This window comes from Puma concolor, chromosome C2 (assembly GCF_028749965.1).
Source record: "Puma concolor isolate L17-30 chromosome C2, mPumCon1.1.hap2, whole genome shotgun sequence".
Classification (NCBI taxonomy): Eukaryota; Metazoa; Chordata; class Mammalia; order Carnivora; family Felidae; genus Puma; species Puma concolor.
Window position 1 is genome coordinate 54,693,340 of NC_141675.1, and position 16,069 is coordinate 54,709,408.

Below are 16,069 nucleotides of genomic sequence, written 5' to 3' on the forward strand. Positions count from 1 at the left end.
TTAATTTTATATAATTAGCAGCATTAGCTCTCATCTCAAATGAATAACTGAATAGGTATTTTTCTCATGATATTTTTTTCATAGGAAGAATTATATTTACAGCGGGTAGCAGAATTGGACAAAATTACTTGTGAAAGAGATCATTTTAGACAGGCATATGAAGATCTTCGGAAACAAAGGCTTAATGAATTCATGGCAGGTTTTTATATAATAACAAATAAATTAAAGGAAAATTACCAAATGCTTACTTTGGGAGGTGATGCTGAACTGGAGCTTGTCGACAGCTTGGATCCTTTCTCTGAAGGAATCATGTTCAGGTTTGTAATTTGTACTGAGTTTTGGATCCTCTTGTTAACATATCTCTACATATTCTCCAGACTCTATATTTTAGGGGTGGGATGTGAAGGTTAGAGCTACAGCTTGAGTGTTTTATTTGATGATAAATACTAATTCATTTACATACTGGCAGTTTGTTAGCATAAATCTTGGGCAAGCGGCAATTATTTAATTTTACACAATATTTGTCTAGTTCATCTTTTAATTTTTGAGCCATTTCAACTTAACATCAAGATTTTGAAATTGCAAAGCAAAAAAATATGTGCTGGAAATGGAAGAATAGCAAGAAATATTTACTGACTTGCTATTTAAATCTTAAGATTTTGGTAGGTGTTCCTGTGTATTCATCCTCCAATAACATTTTTATAAAATAACCCCAAAAAGTTTAGATTTGTGAAAAGCAAATTAGAGATCCCCGAGGAAGGTGGTAGAAGCCATTTATGGAAAACCGACCATGAAATCGTTACCTGTGCAAGTAATTTGACTAATAAGAGATTTTTTTAATTCAGTGTTCGACCACCTAAGAAAAGTTGGAAGAAGATCTTCAATCTTTCAGGAGGAGAGAAAACACTTAGTTCATTGGCTTTAGTATTTGCTCTTCACCACTACAAACCCACTCCCCTGTACTTCATGGACGAAATTGATGCAGCCCTGGATTTTAAAAATGTGTCCATTGTTGCATTTTATATATATGTAAGTAATCATTTAGAGGTTTTTGTTCTGAGAATTTTATTAGGTTCCCTAACAATACACATGGAATTCATGGACTTCTTACTTTTGAGCTTTTCCCCTATACTTTAATTCCATGTCCTATGATATCAGAGACCAGGTCCTTTATTTGAACCAAGTACTTCCTTTTTGGACAAGTAAAATATAAATTGATAATGTAAAGTAGCAAAAAACACAACTAGAATCTCTGATCTTCTGCCTAGATATTAACTCCACTAGAAGACTTCTGGCAACCATGCTTCCAAAAATAACCCAAATGCTTCTCTTAACTACTGTGTCGTGAATTATCCATGCCATCACTCATGTTCATGTTAATTATCAAAGTAATGTTGAATTGCAAAAAAAACCATTTCAGGGAAGTCAAATTTAGATGTTGATTACAGGAATACTTGTTATTACTGAACACTTCTAACCTATTTTTTTTTTTCCTCTTTAGGAACAAACAAAAAATGCCCAGTTCATAATAATTTCTCTTCGAAATAATATGTTTGAGATCTCAGACAGACTTATTGGAATTTACAAGACATACAACATAACAAAAAGTGTTGCAGTAAACCCAAAACAAATCGCATCTAAAGGACTTTGTTGAACTCGTTTATATCCAGGATTCCTCAAACTGAATTCACATAGATTCAGCCTATTGTATTATTGAGATTTTCTCTTTGTAAAGGATTATAATATGAAGTACATACTCCTAAACTGGATCATGTAACTGGTTTTTATGCTATTAGGAGACATGTTATAAGTCTAATAAAATATTCTCTGTACCTGCTTCTTAGGCTGTAAGAATCTGACAGTTTGGTAAACAGCAGCAGGCTATGGAGAAAGTAAGATGCCTGCAGGGTGAGGTGATTTGTCCTTAGTCCCAAGTTGTTGCCAGCAGAGTTAAAAGGAAGTTCATTGATGAGCAATAAAGTTCTGAACTAGAGCATATTAACCAAGAGGCAGCAAGCATACCATCATGCATCTTTGACCTACACGGGAAAAGCCTACCAGCTACTTAATTGAATAAATTCTTAAGGTATTCTATTTAATTTACTAATTTAGACAATCATTGTATCTACAACCCAAACACTGGGAATGTTTTGTTTTTTAAACCGTTGTGAATTCTGCATGATGAGAAGTTAAATATTTTATGTGCTTTTCTAAAACTTGTGTTTAAAACTTCCAAGAGAACCAGCAAACTGAGACAGTATCTGAGATAACTCATCAGTTGAAAAGGAATGAATACCCACTATCTTTGCCTCATAAAAATATGTAGGGGTTAACAGCCTCCTTAGTATAAATGGAAATTATATGCTGTTTGTCTATCCAATTACCAGGGGTTTTTTTCCCCCCTCTTTAATTTTCTACACTGCATTAGCTCAGTGTTATAGTGCTACTGCAAGTTGGCAACCACTTGGTTTTCAAGAGGAATTTCTTGATATTGATTAAAAAGTCTTTGCCCTATTTGATTTCTAGATATTGATCCTAAGGAATTAAAACTAAAAGCTCTCTATTCAATGATGATTGTTTAGGTACTAAAAAGATCCAACAAAGATGGTTTGTATCCTAACAGTCATTAAATATGTAAATACATTAGCATGTACTTAAATAAAGTAAAATCTGAAACTCCAGTATGGTCATTTGTTTTAAATCAAGATTATATAGAAGGGAAAAGTAAAACTATAATTATGCTTTTTCAGTGGGTGAGCGTAGTGGTAAATGGAATTTAACTCTTACTACATGTAGAGTTAATTCCCATAACCTATATGAATTCCAAAGATACCACTCCTGAGTTTGAGCACCTTATTATGACACTCAGTGCAAGTAAAGTAGCAAAATAAGTTTATTAAAATATTTTGTTATACATAAAACTTAGAAATATATCAAGATTATATACTTTAAATTTTATAATTTCATACTCCTGATAAAAATTACAAAACAGAGGCAGCATGTGTAAGAATCAGTTATTTGTATTTGGGACTATGTTCATGCATACTACATAAAATTTGTAAATAGTTTTGTCTACTAAGAACTGGCAAGTTACAAAATGTTTGTCAAACCTAAAATGTTCATAGGTATATGCTTCAATTTTTAGTTACAAATGATTCTTAGATATAAATTAGAAGCCTTAATTTAATAAAAATAAAACTACTGGCTTAAAGTTTTGATACCATGACAGCAGGACTTTCAAAATAATTATCAAAATAATACATGGGTTCTCCCATATGCTGGCTGTATGGCCTTGGACAAATTACTTTGGGGTTTCCTTATCTATAAAAAGTAGAATACCTACTTCAGTAAGTGCTTGATCCATAATAGCTAACAAATATCAGTGCTTACTAATTAATACATGTACTCAAAAAATACATGGCATTTTTGTGTTGTGACTAAAATTTAATGCAACTTCAGCGTAAAGTTACTATGTTGTATATTTCGATACTTCAATCTCTCTCCCCTCCACTTCCATTAATACCCTGCAAATGTTCTTTGCCCACATGACTGTTTATTGTGCTAGATAATTCTGATCATAAATTTAATACAGCCAGCCATTTTTGTGTTAAGACTTCTTCTCAGTAGGGGCACCTGAATGGTTCAGTTGAGCATCCGACTTCAGCTCAGGTTGTGATTTCACAGCTAGGGAATTCGAGCCGTACGTCAAGCCCTATGCTGATAGCTGAGAGCCTGGAGTCTGCTCATGTTCTCTCCCAAAACTTAAACAGGAGTAATTTAGAACTATAGTCATATTAATTCATGACATTTTATATGTGACCTAGGACCAGGAGCATTCCCTAATATGACCTGAAAGTCTGAGCTAGGTAGGACTCCTAGGGAATGGATCCAAGAGCAACAGCTGATTTAGGATTTCTGGAAAGCAAATAACCTTATATTTACAGTTCCGTGGACAAAAGAGCCAAAAGTCCTACCACAAGCACAATTCCAGTCCCTGTTAATAAGGGAACTAATTAAAGGGATTTGACTTAATAACTACAGACTCCCATTTAAGCAAAATTCAAGAAAAGATTAAATTATTGGTACTTTGATATTCACATAAGCAAATTGCAGAAAACTTAAGACCATTTTTAAGACGAATATAGTTAACATGCCACCTAACTCTGAGGATGGAATATATCAACAATATACTATTCTAATAACATGTTTTTAGAGCTTTTATCCAAAAATTGGTAAGACTAATAAAGCACTAACCAAAAGTCATTTACACAAACCATAAAGACCATTATTTGAAAGGTCACTGTTCCCTAACACATTTCCAAAATCAGCAGTTTGTTAGGAATGAATGTTGATAGATTTAATGCAATGTTTATCTAAAATACATTAATGTATCATGTATGTTTGATCAGAAACAACCTTAATGTAAGCAATCCCTTACCACTTTTAGACTGCTGCTTGAATTAAAACCTCTACTCACCCTCCTGGTTTTGCCCAAAGGCTCCGGGGCCACATCAAAATACAGGTATATATGCACTTGAGGGATTTTGCCATCTTTTAACCTAAAAGCTATGTATACATAAAGAACTGCAACACTAACCAACCACTGCAGCATATAATGATGTAAAAAATAATAATGCTAAAAGACAGGATTGGTACAGAAATATTTCAATGTCACAGCGATAAAGTCAGCATCAAGCAAAATAAAATAGGATAATGTATTAGTTACTAGATATTCTAGTTTAGACACATTCTGTGTCATTTCTGACATATTTCCATCTAAGACACATGGATGGTTTAACATTTCTATGTATTTGTATTTGCAACTCTGATAATTTAGTTTGCTATTTATCCATGCTACCCTATTTCTCCCTTTAGCAATTGTTGGTCTCTGCTGTACAGAATAAGCCTATTTAAGCAATTCAGATTTGAATTTTCAATGAGAAAATATTTTCCACATGCATTCCTTCAGTAAATATAAAGTGTGACATAGCCTATTCTTTAAATCATGCAAATTGTTGGATAAACTTTGGTAAACAGATAGAGAGACTTCAGAAAAACATATTGAAGTGATTTCATTTAAAAAGGTGATTATGTGTTGGTTAAAAAAAAGGATCAACATCAGTATCACTGAAATTAATGTAACTATAACTATGTTTAAAATCTTAAAAAATTCGACTTCTTTTTCATCCTTATCAGGCCAGGAACATGGCATCCTCTTTGAAGAAATTTTCATTTCAGGAATGAGAAGTTTCTTAATTTGTCCAATTTCTGTCCTGCTCCAATCTTCTTTCAGTATTTGGCTTACTCGAGGATAAATTTCAACAGGGTGAACCTCAGGAAGTGGTCTTTGTTTCAAAATCTGTACATGTTGGCGGATATCATCAACTTTTTCAAGAAATTTCAGCGGAGACTCTTCCTGTAAAGATGTTGTCAGTGTCATTAATTCAAGCTGCTGCTCTCTTATTTCTTTCATTCTTTCAATTTGTGGAGTGTATTCTTGATTAATCAGATTGCTAACATTACCAAGAGCAGCTAGGAAGGTTTTTTTTTTCTGTTCTAATGTATCACTAAGCTCCTTAAAATACTGGAGGACAACTTCCTTATCACTTTGGACCATCTTCTCTGAATGAGATTTCTGTTCTTCCAGCTTTTCAATAAGACGAGTAAGATCTGTCCAGTGTGTGTCGGTTAACTGTTCAAGCAGTTTTTGAGGTGTATCCTTTTCTTTCAGATAGGCACTCTGAAGATCATCTATGGGATGACCATGATGTTGACCTATGGTAAGGCAATGACCACAAACTAATTTTTTATCTAGGAGACAGTAAACATTTAATGGTTGTCTGTAATGTTCAGGACAGGTAACGATATCTGGATGGTCTTCTTGCTGGTACTTTTCAATTATAGCCCTTAATGCAAAATTAACAGGTAAAGATTCAATACCACTTGGAGCAATTTCAATAATACTTCTGCAATTGGGGCACTTGAGTGGAATTCGTAAAGGTCTCCATATATAAAAGTTCCCAGATGCTTGAAGAACATTTTCCAAGCAATTTCTACAAAACGTATGAGAGCATGGTAGTACACGAGGATCTTCAAAAATACTGTAGCAAATGGGACATGTTAACTCGTCCTCAAAATTGTGCATTTCCTGTCAAGAGAAAAAAATATTTTAAGCCTACTTACAACAAAGATACCTGTACATACTATGTAAAGTTTCAGGTGTTAACCTCAAAACTATTAATATATTGTGCTTGTCATTTAAAAGACAATAAGATGTTTAAGATTTTTTAAATGCAGCTTTCTGAGTAATACAACTCCTAATATGTAACAGACTGATCATTTTTAAAAATTTACTCACCTTGGGACAAAAAAACATGCTAAACAATTCTAATTCTTCAAATTAAAGTTATTTAAGTTTGTTGCTATGCAAAAGTAAAATTCAGTGTTCTACTGAAGTCTACTTAATGATAATCTGTGCAACTTTTTACATCCTAAGTGCTAAAATCAAAACTGCACAAATAACTGGAAGTCCTAGCCACAGCAGACAGGAATAAAAAGCATCCATATTGGTAGAAAAAGTTAAAATGACACAATACTTTATATAGAAAACCCTAAAGACTCCCCCAAAAACTGTTAGAATAAATGAAGATTCAGTAAAGTTGCAGGATACAAAATTAATGTTGTATTTCTATACGTTTATTAAAGTGGTAGAAAGAAATTAACACCCACATTTACCAGAATAAAATGCCTAGGAATAAGCCAAGGAGGTAAAAGACCTGTACTCTGAAAACTATTCAACACCAATTGAAGAAACTGAAGATGACATAAATTGAAAAACATGCCATACTCCTGGATAGGAAGAATATTGTTAAAATGTCTATACTACCTAAATCAATCTATAGCTTCAATGTAATCTCTATCAAAATACGAACAGTACTTTCCATAGAACTAGAACAAGCCTAAAACTTGTATGAAACCACAAAGGTCCCTGAGTGCCAAAATAATCCGCAATCCCAGATTTCAAACAACTACAAAGCTGTAGTAATCAGTATGATACTAGTATAAAACCAGACACAAAGGACACTGACATGGGCAATCTATGGACAAAGGAGACAAGTACATACGGTAAGGAAAAGATCATCTCTTTAATTATATTAGGAAAACTGAACAGCTATGTGCAAAAGAATGAAACCACTTTCTTTACACCATATACAAAAATAAAGTGGATTAAAGACCTAAACATAAAACCTGAAAACTCCCTTAAAGAAAACAGAAAATAGTCTCTGGGACATCAGCCTTGGCAACGTTTTACTCAATAGGTCTCAAGAGAAACCAAAACAAATTAAAACTACACCAAAATAAAAAGTCTCTGCCCAGCAAATGAAAAGGCAATGGAAGAAGACATTTGCAAATGATACCTGATAAGAGGTTAATATCCAAAATACATCAGGAACTTCTTTAACCCAACACCAAAAAACAATCCAATTAAAAAATGGGCAGAGGATCTGAATTAACAGTTTTCCAAAGACATCCAGATGGCCAACAGACACAATGTTCAACATCACTGCTCATCAGGGAAACGCACCTCAAAAACCACAAGACCTTAAGTTTGTCAGAATGGCTAGTATCAGACAAGAAATAAGTGTGGAGGATGTGGAAAAAGGAATCCTGCATGGTTGGTGGAGTGTAAACTGGTGCAATCACTGGAAACCAGAATGGAGGTTCCTCAAAACACTAAAAATTGAAATCCAATACAACCCAGTAATTCCACTACTAGGTATTTATCCAAAGAAAATAAAAACACTAATTCAAAAAGATATATATACCCCGGGGCGCCTGGGTGGCTCAGTCGGTTAAGCGGCCGACTTCGGCTCAGGTCATGATCTCGCGGTCCGTGAGTTCAAGCCCTGTGTCGGGCTCTGTGCTGACAGCTCAGAGCCTGGAGCCTGTTTCAGATTCTGTGCCTCCCTCTCTCTGACCCTCCCCCGTTCATGCTCTGTCTCTGTCTCAAAAAATAAATAAACGTTAAAAAAAAAAAAGTTTAAAAAAGATATATATACCCCATGTTCACTGCAGCATTATTTGCAATAGACAAGATATGGAAGTAACACAAGTGTCTATCAATAAGTGATGGATAAGATCTGGTGGGTATGTGCATATGTATATATAGATACATGTATTTATATATGTATGTGTATAATATATACAGATACACAATGGAATAACAATCAGCCATAGAAAAATCAGATCTGGCCATCTGCAACAAACAACATGGATGGACCTAGAAGGTATTATGCTAAGTGAAATGAGACTAAATACCATATGATTTCACTTACATGTGGAAATCCAAAAAAATAAGCAAACAAAAACACCAAAACAGACTCACAAATACAGAGAACTGGTGGTTGCAGGGCAGGGGTGGGTGGGATGGTGAAATGGGTGAAGGGGCTTGGAAGGTTAGGAGCCTTACAGTTGTAGGATAAGTCACAAAGATGAAAGATACAGCATCGGGAATACACTCACTGGTATTGTAATAGCGTATTACATGTATTAGTATGGTAGCTGCACTTGTGTGAGCATAGCATAATATATAGAGTTGTTGAAACACTGTATTGTACACCTGAAACTAATGTAATATGCATCAATTATACTTAAAGGTTAGGATTTTTTTTAATGATGCAAATACAAGCAAGATTAAACATTTCGCCTAAATAACAAATTGGCATTAGCAAAATTATAGTCTTTAATTCAAGAGAATTCATATTCCCAGTTGGCTCAACAACAGTTTCTAAAAAAAAAAAGTATTAATAATTTCTCTAATTACTGCTACTATAAATTTCCTAGCTTCTTGAATTGAAATACTAGTATGCTTAAAGCCCAGAATCAGCATAGTGTAATATTCCAAAGTAGTAATTTGAATATTTGGAAGGGGAAAAAAATTTTTTTTAATGTTTATTTATTTTGGAGAGAGTGCAAGTGGGGGATGGGCAGAGAGAGAAGGAGACAGAATCTGAAGCAGGCTCCAGGTTCTGAGCTGTCAGCACAAAGCCCGATTCAGGGCTTGAACCCTCAGTCCTTCCAATAAAAATCAGTTTTCAAGATGAAGTGTTGATTGGGGTTAACTATGAATTACTGACCAGTAGAGTGTTAGTAGTAAAGAACATCCTCAGTCCTCTTAGTGAAAGAAACCCAGCAGTGGTAACCTCTTTGCAAGATATTTTTGACATTTCCAACAACAGAAGCCTGAAATTTTGCACCCTACCTCCTCTTAAAGTCTTAATTTGTACCGGTTTTCAAATGCAAGCCACAATCTTCAGGACCTACTTAGCCCTGATAGAGAAAGATCAAGTTACACCACCATTTAGAGAACCTTAAAGAGCAAAACAAAAAAATCCAAGTCCCATTCATGTAAAATATAAAGGTTACACCAAATCATCCTCTACAAAACTAACTTTTAAAAGTTTAAGAAGACATCTACAAATAATTCTGTACTTTTAATTATTAAAAACCTCTTTAGATTTTTTGGCTCTATGCTCTTTTATCATTTTGGAAATCAAACTCTTATTCAAGTCTCATTGGGCCCAGCCTCCTCCCCAAATTAGATCCCGTATTAATCTCACTGAATGTTGTACTGCCAATTTACAGCACTTAACTGGAGTTTATTTAAGAGAATTTTGTAACATTTACCTATATATTAAGACGTAAGCCTGCAATAAGGGCAGGAATTATGTCTAAACACAGAACCTGACACATAGTAGGTATTACTCAATATTGGTTGAATAAATACTCCCTCTTAAGACAGCAATGTTAATGAAATGTCAGATCTTAGTTTTGTTTTTTAAAGAGCAAAATCTCTATTTTGTTTAGGAAGAGCTATAATAGGAGAGTCTACAAGTCTATCAAAAAATACTCCATTCAGATTGACAATATTCAGAACCCTAATGGGCCAAGATGTGTCACATAGATAGTAAGCTTAAACTGTGAAGCATTCCAGGAAACTAAAGTAACTGGGCAACAGTACAGAAGATGACATTCACTGCAGGTAAATGCAAGTGAATGCATGTTGGGAAGCCTTCGTGACAGCTCTAATCACACAAAAACGATCCATGAAAAACAAACCTATTCTCAGAGGACTTTAGTGATGTCAGAATTCATAATGAAGGAATAAACAAAACAGCACTTTGCAGGGAAAAAATAACATTTGAGCAGTAGACACATATTCAATTTAGATTTAATATTATTTAATGTTTTAAGTACCAAAATTAGGCCTAAAACAGAATCTAACCCTTCCCTCCAAAGTCCCCTATTTGTCAAAAGCTAGAAAACATTTTCCCTGAGAACCCATCTGGGGACCCCAAAAGCTCAACTTCGTTTAGAATGAAGATATTCACAACATTATTGAAAGAAAATGTCAGCTCTTGAGTTCACATAGAAAGCAAATATGGTCTCAAAAGTTAACTTTCATATAATTAGAAATTTGTGGATAACTTGAAGATACATAAATCAAATTCCACTCTTGGAATTTGGAAGACTACCCTCTTGCTGAGTTACTAAAAACGGGTTTTAGACAATAAATTTATGACAAGTCAGAACTGGTTAACAGAAGCAAGCCTTGCTGAAAATAACTCTGTAAAATAACTGGTTATTGCCTGAGAAACATAAGATATGGGTGGTTATCATGCTTAGAAGCTAATTCTTCCAAAAACTAGTACAGCATTTTATGCACCAGAAGTTTTCCATATCCAGCCCAGACTTTTGGGGAGGGTGGAGAGGAGAAAAAAACTTCACCTATGTATATTTTCTAGGATGAGTATCTTAGATTTAGCTATGCTGTATGTATGATACGACACTGGAAACTAGAAGGCAGTGAAGGAATGGCCTCAAAGTTCTCAGGAAAAAATGGCTTCCAACCTAAAATTCTATACCCAGAAGAATAAATTTTGAGGGTAGACTGAAGACAGTTGACATGAGAGGCCTAAAAATGAACACTCATCCACCCTTTCTAAAGAATCTGCCTCAGGGAAATAAGAAAAGCAAGAATTCTCACTCCGTTAATGGTGAAATTAAATCCAGGACAACTGTGCAGCAAGTACAGGGAACAAGTCATCTGGAAGAAGATGACAGATCCAAAAGGAAGGTCTTTGAGAAATGGAACTGACAGACTATCTCATCTGAACATAGAGGTAATGACAAAACTAAATTTTGGGAAAAGTGACTGAATTACATGGGGCACCTATGTGGCTAAGTCAACTGAGCACCTGACTCTTGGTTTTGGCTTGGGTCATGATCTCATGGTTTGTAGAATCAAGACCCCACGTTACTTGAGCCTGCTTCAGATTCTCTCTCTCTGCCTCCCACCCCACCATCTCTCTCAAAATAAAGAAAAAAAAAGTTTGCCATTTGTTCTGAAGATAGATAATATAACAAGACTCCAAAACCTAACAAACACAAACTAAAAATCAACTAATTTCAAAAATGGATACTGTTCTAAAATCCCGAACACAGTATTAGCAAAAACAAATCCAGAGTACATTAAAAGAATACAGAACAATGACCAAAATGAGGTTCTTCCCAGAAATGTAAAATTAATTTAATAAAAAGGAAATTATTAAGTCAAAGGAGAAAAACTGTATGATCATAAAGGATGTGGAAAATACGCATAATAGAAGATAGTAAACAATTCACAAAGATAGAAAGTGAAATAGTGCTAGAGGGAGACAAGATGGAGAGTTATTGTTTAGTTCCAGTTTGGGAAGATGGAAGAAGTTTGACGCCAATGGATCGTGACAAGTTGAACAGAAATGTGAATGTACTGAATGCCACTAAACTGTATACTTAAAAATGGTTATAATGGTAAATTTTATGCATATTTTCAACACAATAAAAACTTTCAAGTTTTTGCCTATTATCTAGTCTTTCCGCTGCCAAATTAATTGTAGAATCTATTTATATTATTTTACACTTTTAGAAAGCAAAGAAGTTAAATAAAAGTAACCCATGTAAATGTTCTTTTCCTCCAGTGAGTACTAAAACCCCCCAAAACACTAATAACTTATTTCCAGATTTCCTGCTTCCCTTTTTAAAGTCACCAAGAAATAAATATAATAAATCTTTTTCAGAAAAAAATTTGAGGCTAAATCATCTACTTAAAAGTCATTTCACAAATTTCTTGTGTTTCAGTGTCAAAAATAAACACACTTCTGAATTTCTAAACTTTTTATGCAGTCTTTCTCCAGAAAGCTGATTTCCTATGGAGCCTCCCCAATGTCCAACTAGCATATTATGGATGGTCAGTACACATAATAGATTATGGAGAATTAAGCAATACAAAAAAAATATTTTCCATTCTATTAACAGTTTAGTGTGTAAACTACTTTTTAAGTTTTAATTCACTAATAATGCCTTTCATCTCTACACATGAACAGTAATAAAACATCCATTACATTTTACAACCTCTGAAGAGAAATTATGTTTACCACATTATAGAGTTAAGTGACTTGCTCTAGAACTTACAGTGTGAGTCAGCTATAAGTCTGGAAAAATTTTGATTGGGTCTCACATATTTTGGCCCTGATACTATGCATATGTAATGCAATTTAAGATTACTTTAGAGGTGCCTAGGTGGCTCAGTTGGTTCAGCATCCGACTCTTGATTTCAGCTCATGTCATGATCCCAGGGTTGTGGGATCAAGCCCCACATTGGGCTCGGTGCTAAACGTGCAGCCTGCTTAAGATTCTCTCTCTGCCCCTCTCCCCAGCTTGCATTCTCTCTCCAAACTAAAAAATAAATAAATGCTTTAAAAAAAAAAAAAAAGATTACTTTAGAAATACTACAATTGCGCCATCTATATACATAGGGCAAGATTTTAAAAATACTTTTATACACATAAACATACAAAAATAATGAAGGATTCCCATAACACTTTCAAATTAAAAAAAAAAAAATCCTATGGTCAGACAGGACTTTAACTCTGCCCATTTGCACTGTTCTTGTATTTTCACATTAACCTATTTCCCCAACCTAAAATATATATATATATATATATATATATATATATATATATATATATATATATATGCAATTTAACCAGGAACTGAAATGAGAAATTAAGGTTTTCATTGCTTATTCCATAATACTTTTCATAGTGAAAATCTATTTGGTGGAAAACATCCAGCAATATGTCTGCTGAAAGGCAATGTTTAACATTACCTAAAATCAAAATTTCACCTTGCCAGACTAGGTAAATTATGGTACCTTACTTCAAAGGATAGCTATATAATCATCAAAAAAATGCAAACCAGTATGCAAATGGATAGTAAAATGGTGTCCAGGTAACAATAAATGCAACCTGCAGATCTGTATGCATAAGATGATACCATTTGTGTGTTTAGATGTACACAAATCCTTGTAAAATTTCTGAAAGAGTATACAAAAGTGACTAACTTCAAGTTTTAAGTCAAATGAAGGAGTTGTTTACTTTTCATTTTATGCTCCTCCTAGACGGCTTGAATTTTATACAACACGTCTTTTTTTAAAAAATTAAAGAATCTCAACTTACACTTGAAATCATACACTTAGTAAAAATTTACTGAAAATTTATTTTGTATTCACTTACTGGTTCAGAGCTTACCTACTTTGTTGATCTTCTGGCTTAGCGACTGAATATACTTTATCTTCTCCAACTTTTTCAGATTCTTTTATTCGTATTCTAAAATTAAAATAATTTTATCTGAATGTTTTCAATTTACATTCTCAAAAAATGTATTAAATATGACATCATAGGAATGGTTATTTCACTCTAATGTTTATCTCCTCTATGCCTCATTGTGTTTTTATAAAAATAGTGACAAATATCAACAGTTGGTGCAGGAGAGGTATCACCTGTACCTTGAAAAGCCCAACAATTCTGTGACCAAATAAATTGTCACAAAGGACCTCTTTTTGTAATGTCAAGTATCTTACGAGCTCTTAAAAATGTTAGCCAACAATGGTGATGACGGAGCAAACATTCACGCTCATTTTAGACTGCTTAAAGTTAACTTGAAGACAAGAAACATCCATGGGACTGAAAGATCTTGCCAGCTTAAAATAATAAACTCTGATTTAGGGTATCCCATCATTATTACGTCCGTACATCTCAGTTCTGCCATTTAAATGTTGTGGGACCCTGGGTCAGTTTTTCCCAATGCCTCTCAGAACTGAGGTTTCACACTTGTAAAATGGGCATAATTACACCCACTCTGTTAAGTCTCAGGAGAACCTCTCACAACGAAGGGCCTCAAAATAAAAGCCTTCTCTTTCTCGAAGGTTAACGACAAATCCTCCCGAGCCTCCCTCCTAATGCACTTCCACCGCCCCGGCGCCCTTCGCCCCCCAACCACGCAAGGCAGACCAGTTCTGTGGAGTGCCGCTCTTCTCACCCTCCACCACAAAGGGCTGCTCCCTCACAGAGAAATGCAGTTCCATACCGGAGGGAGGAACACGAGATTCCCCAAACTCCCCACCTGGGACAAGAGAGAATAAACGCAGTACTCATGCCCACCATCTCCATCAGCAAGCCCCTGGACTCTCCTCCAAATACACCCAGTATACCAGCCTGTGCTACAGGGAAAGAACAGAGACCCAAAGTCGCATTCTCGGACCCAAAGGCACGCTCCTTAGACTCACCCCGGGGAGGAAGAGACAGAGCTACTCCACAGGCAGAAACAGCTCTACGGCCTCCAGGCTAGGCGTCCCCGAGATGCTCTGCGTCCCCGCCCTCCTCCGCCCTGAGGGATTTCAGGTGCCCAGATGGGGCGGGGCCTCGCGGAGCCTCAGGGCGCAGGCGCAGTCTCCTGGCAACATTCAACTGCGTAGCATCCGCCAATGGGAAAGAGCGCGGGGCCCCTGTTCAAAAGTAAACTGCTCGCAGCGCCTGCGGAGGCAGAGACGTAATTGCGAGGGCCTGGCTCCAAACTCTGGGCCAGCTTCCTGCACCTGCGCAGTGGGCGCGGGCCCGCCTCTCAGAAGCTCCGGAGGCACGCGGTAGGAGGCGCTTTAGTGCGTGCGGGCGCTTCTAGCGGCCAAAGTCGTGGGCTGGGCTCCCTCTTGGGGCGGTGAGCTGTCCGCGGCTCCGGGAGAGGTGGGGCCTGGCGGTGGCTGACAGTTTCTACAAGAACGTTTCATAGGACTGTGTTTTACTTGGAGCCAATCCGGCACGTCCAGATTCTGGACTTTGACGCGCAGCGTCTCCCTTTGTTACCTCACAAGTGCCCGGTAGCGGGACGTCACCGACCCTGAGGGCACACGCACACCGGTGCGCAAATTCCGTCCCCCCGCCCTCCAGTCGGACCTGGACCCTAACTGAGTACCTGGCTGAGCCTAGGGGAGGGGTCTTCTGATTACCTACAGTTTTCTTAAAGAGAACTTACTCTGTGACAGCTAGTGGGACTACAGGACTCATCAAAGACCGTCTCCCTAGTCTCCCCCACCTCCTTTTCCAACTTCATGAAATTAATCGACTAAAGGTGACTGTTGCTCAGAATTCCTGATTTCTGATTCAATCTCTTCACCCTATTTCATCTTCTTAAGCCCCTAGACTCAAAAAACATACAGTTCAGTAGTCCTCTTCCCTTTTTTCTTGAGAAACTTTATCCAGCTGTAGCTCAAGACTCATCACAGCTTCCATCTCTTTAACTGTACTGAGAAGTCATTTACCGCTCTGCCAAATAAAACAGCCTTGGTATACTGTATATTGCCAATACATTCAGGTATTAGGCTCTCATACATTAAATTATAGAAAAATATTAAACATAACATAAAACAAGATAATAGCGTGAGTCCCAAATTTCAGATGTCTTCACCAATCCAGTTACTGAAAATTTTGCTTATGACGTATGGATTCTGCCAGTATCCCAAGATTCCCACCGTTACATGATGGTATATATTCACTTCAGCTTTATTATGCATATACATTTTCTATCTAAACACTGGTGTCATTGATAGATTTTTAGTTTTCTGTCAAAATAATATGGATATCTTTCCTTAGCAATAAATGCACTATACTTCTATAAAAATTATTCTCTTTAA

At 36.0% G+C, this 16,069-nt stretch overlaps 2 protein-coding genes across 6 annotated transcripts in view; one reads left to right on the plus strand and one right to left on the minus strand.

Annotated features, from left to right (window-relative positions):
* Positions 1–1,837, plus strand: part of SMC4 (structural maintenance of chromosomes 4) — a 45,589-nt gene extending 43,752 nt beyond the window's left edge. For both annotated transcript variants that reach the window (XM_025914119.2, XM_086674608.1), the window contains exons 22-24: positions 85–317; positions 846–1,029; positions 1,502–1,837. In XM_025914119.2, the coding sequence (XP_025769904.2) occupies positions 85–317; positions 846–1,029; positions 1,502–1,654 (570 nt within the window). In that variant the 3' untranslated portion in view covers positions 1,655–1,837. The remainder of the gene's footprint in view (positions 1–84; positions 318–845; positions 1,030–1,501) is intronic.
* Positions 1,838–2,875: 1,038 nt separating this feature from the next.
* On the minus strand, positions 2,876–15,862 carry TRIM59 (tripartite motif containing 59). 4 transcript variants are annotated; one of them, XM_086674620.1, is made up of 4 exons: positions 15,594–15,862; positions 14,669–15,149; positions 13,636–13,709; positions 2,876–6,148 (listed from the first exon to the last, which is right to left on the minus strand). In XM_086674620.1, the coding sequence occupies exon 4, from the start codon at positions 6,143–6,145 to the stop codon at positions 4,934–4,936; it is 1,212 nt and encodes a 403-aa protein (XP_086530746.1). In that variant the 5' UTR covers positions 6,146–6,148; positions 13,636–13,709; positions 14,669–15,149; positions 15,594–15,862; the 3' UTR covers positions 2,876–4,933. The 4 variants fall into 4 exon arrangements, with proteins under 4 accessions (XP_086530746.1, XP_086530743.1, XP_086530744.1 ...); XM_086674617.1 differs by having other exon boundaries at positions 13,632–13,709; XM_086674618.1 differs by lacking the exon at positions 15,594–15,862 and having other exon boundaries at positions 13,632–13,709; positions 14,669–15,378.
* Between the last annotated feature and the right edge of the window lie 207 nt (positions 15,863–16,069).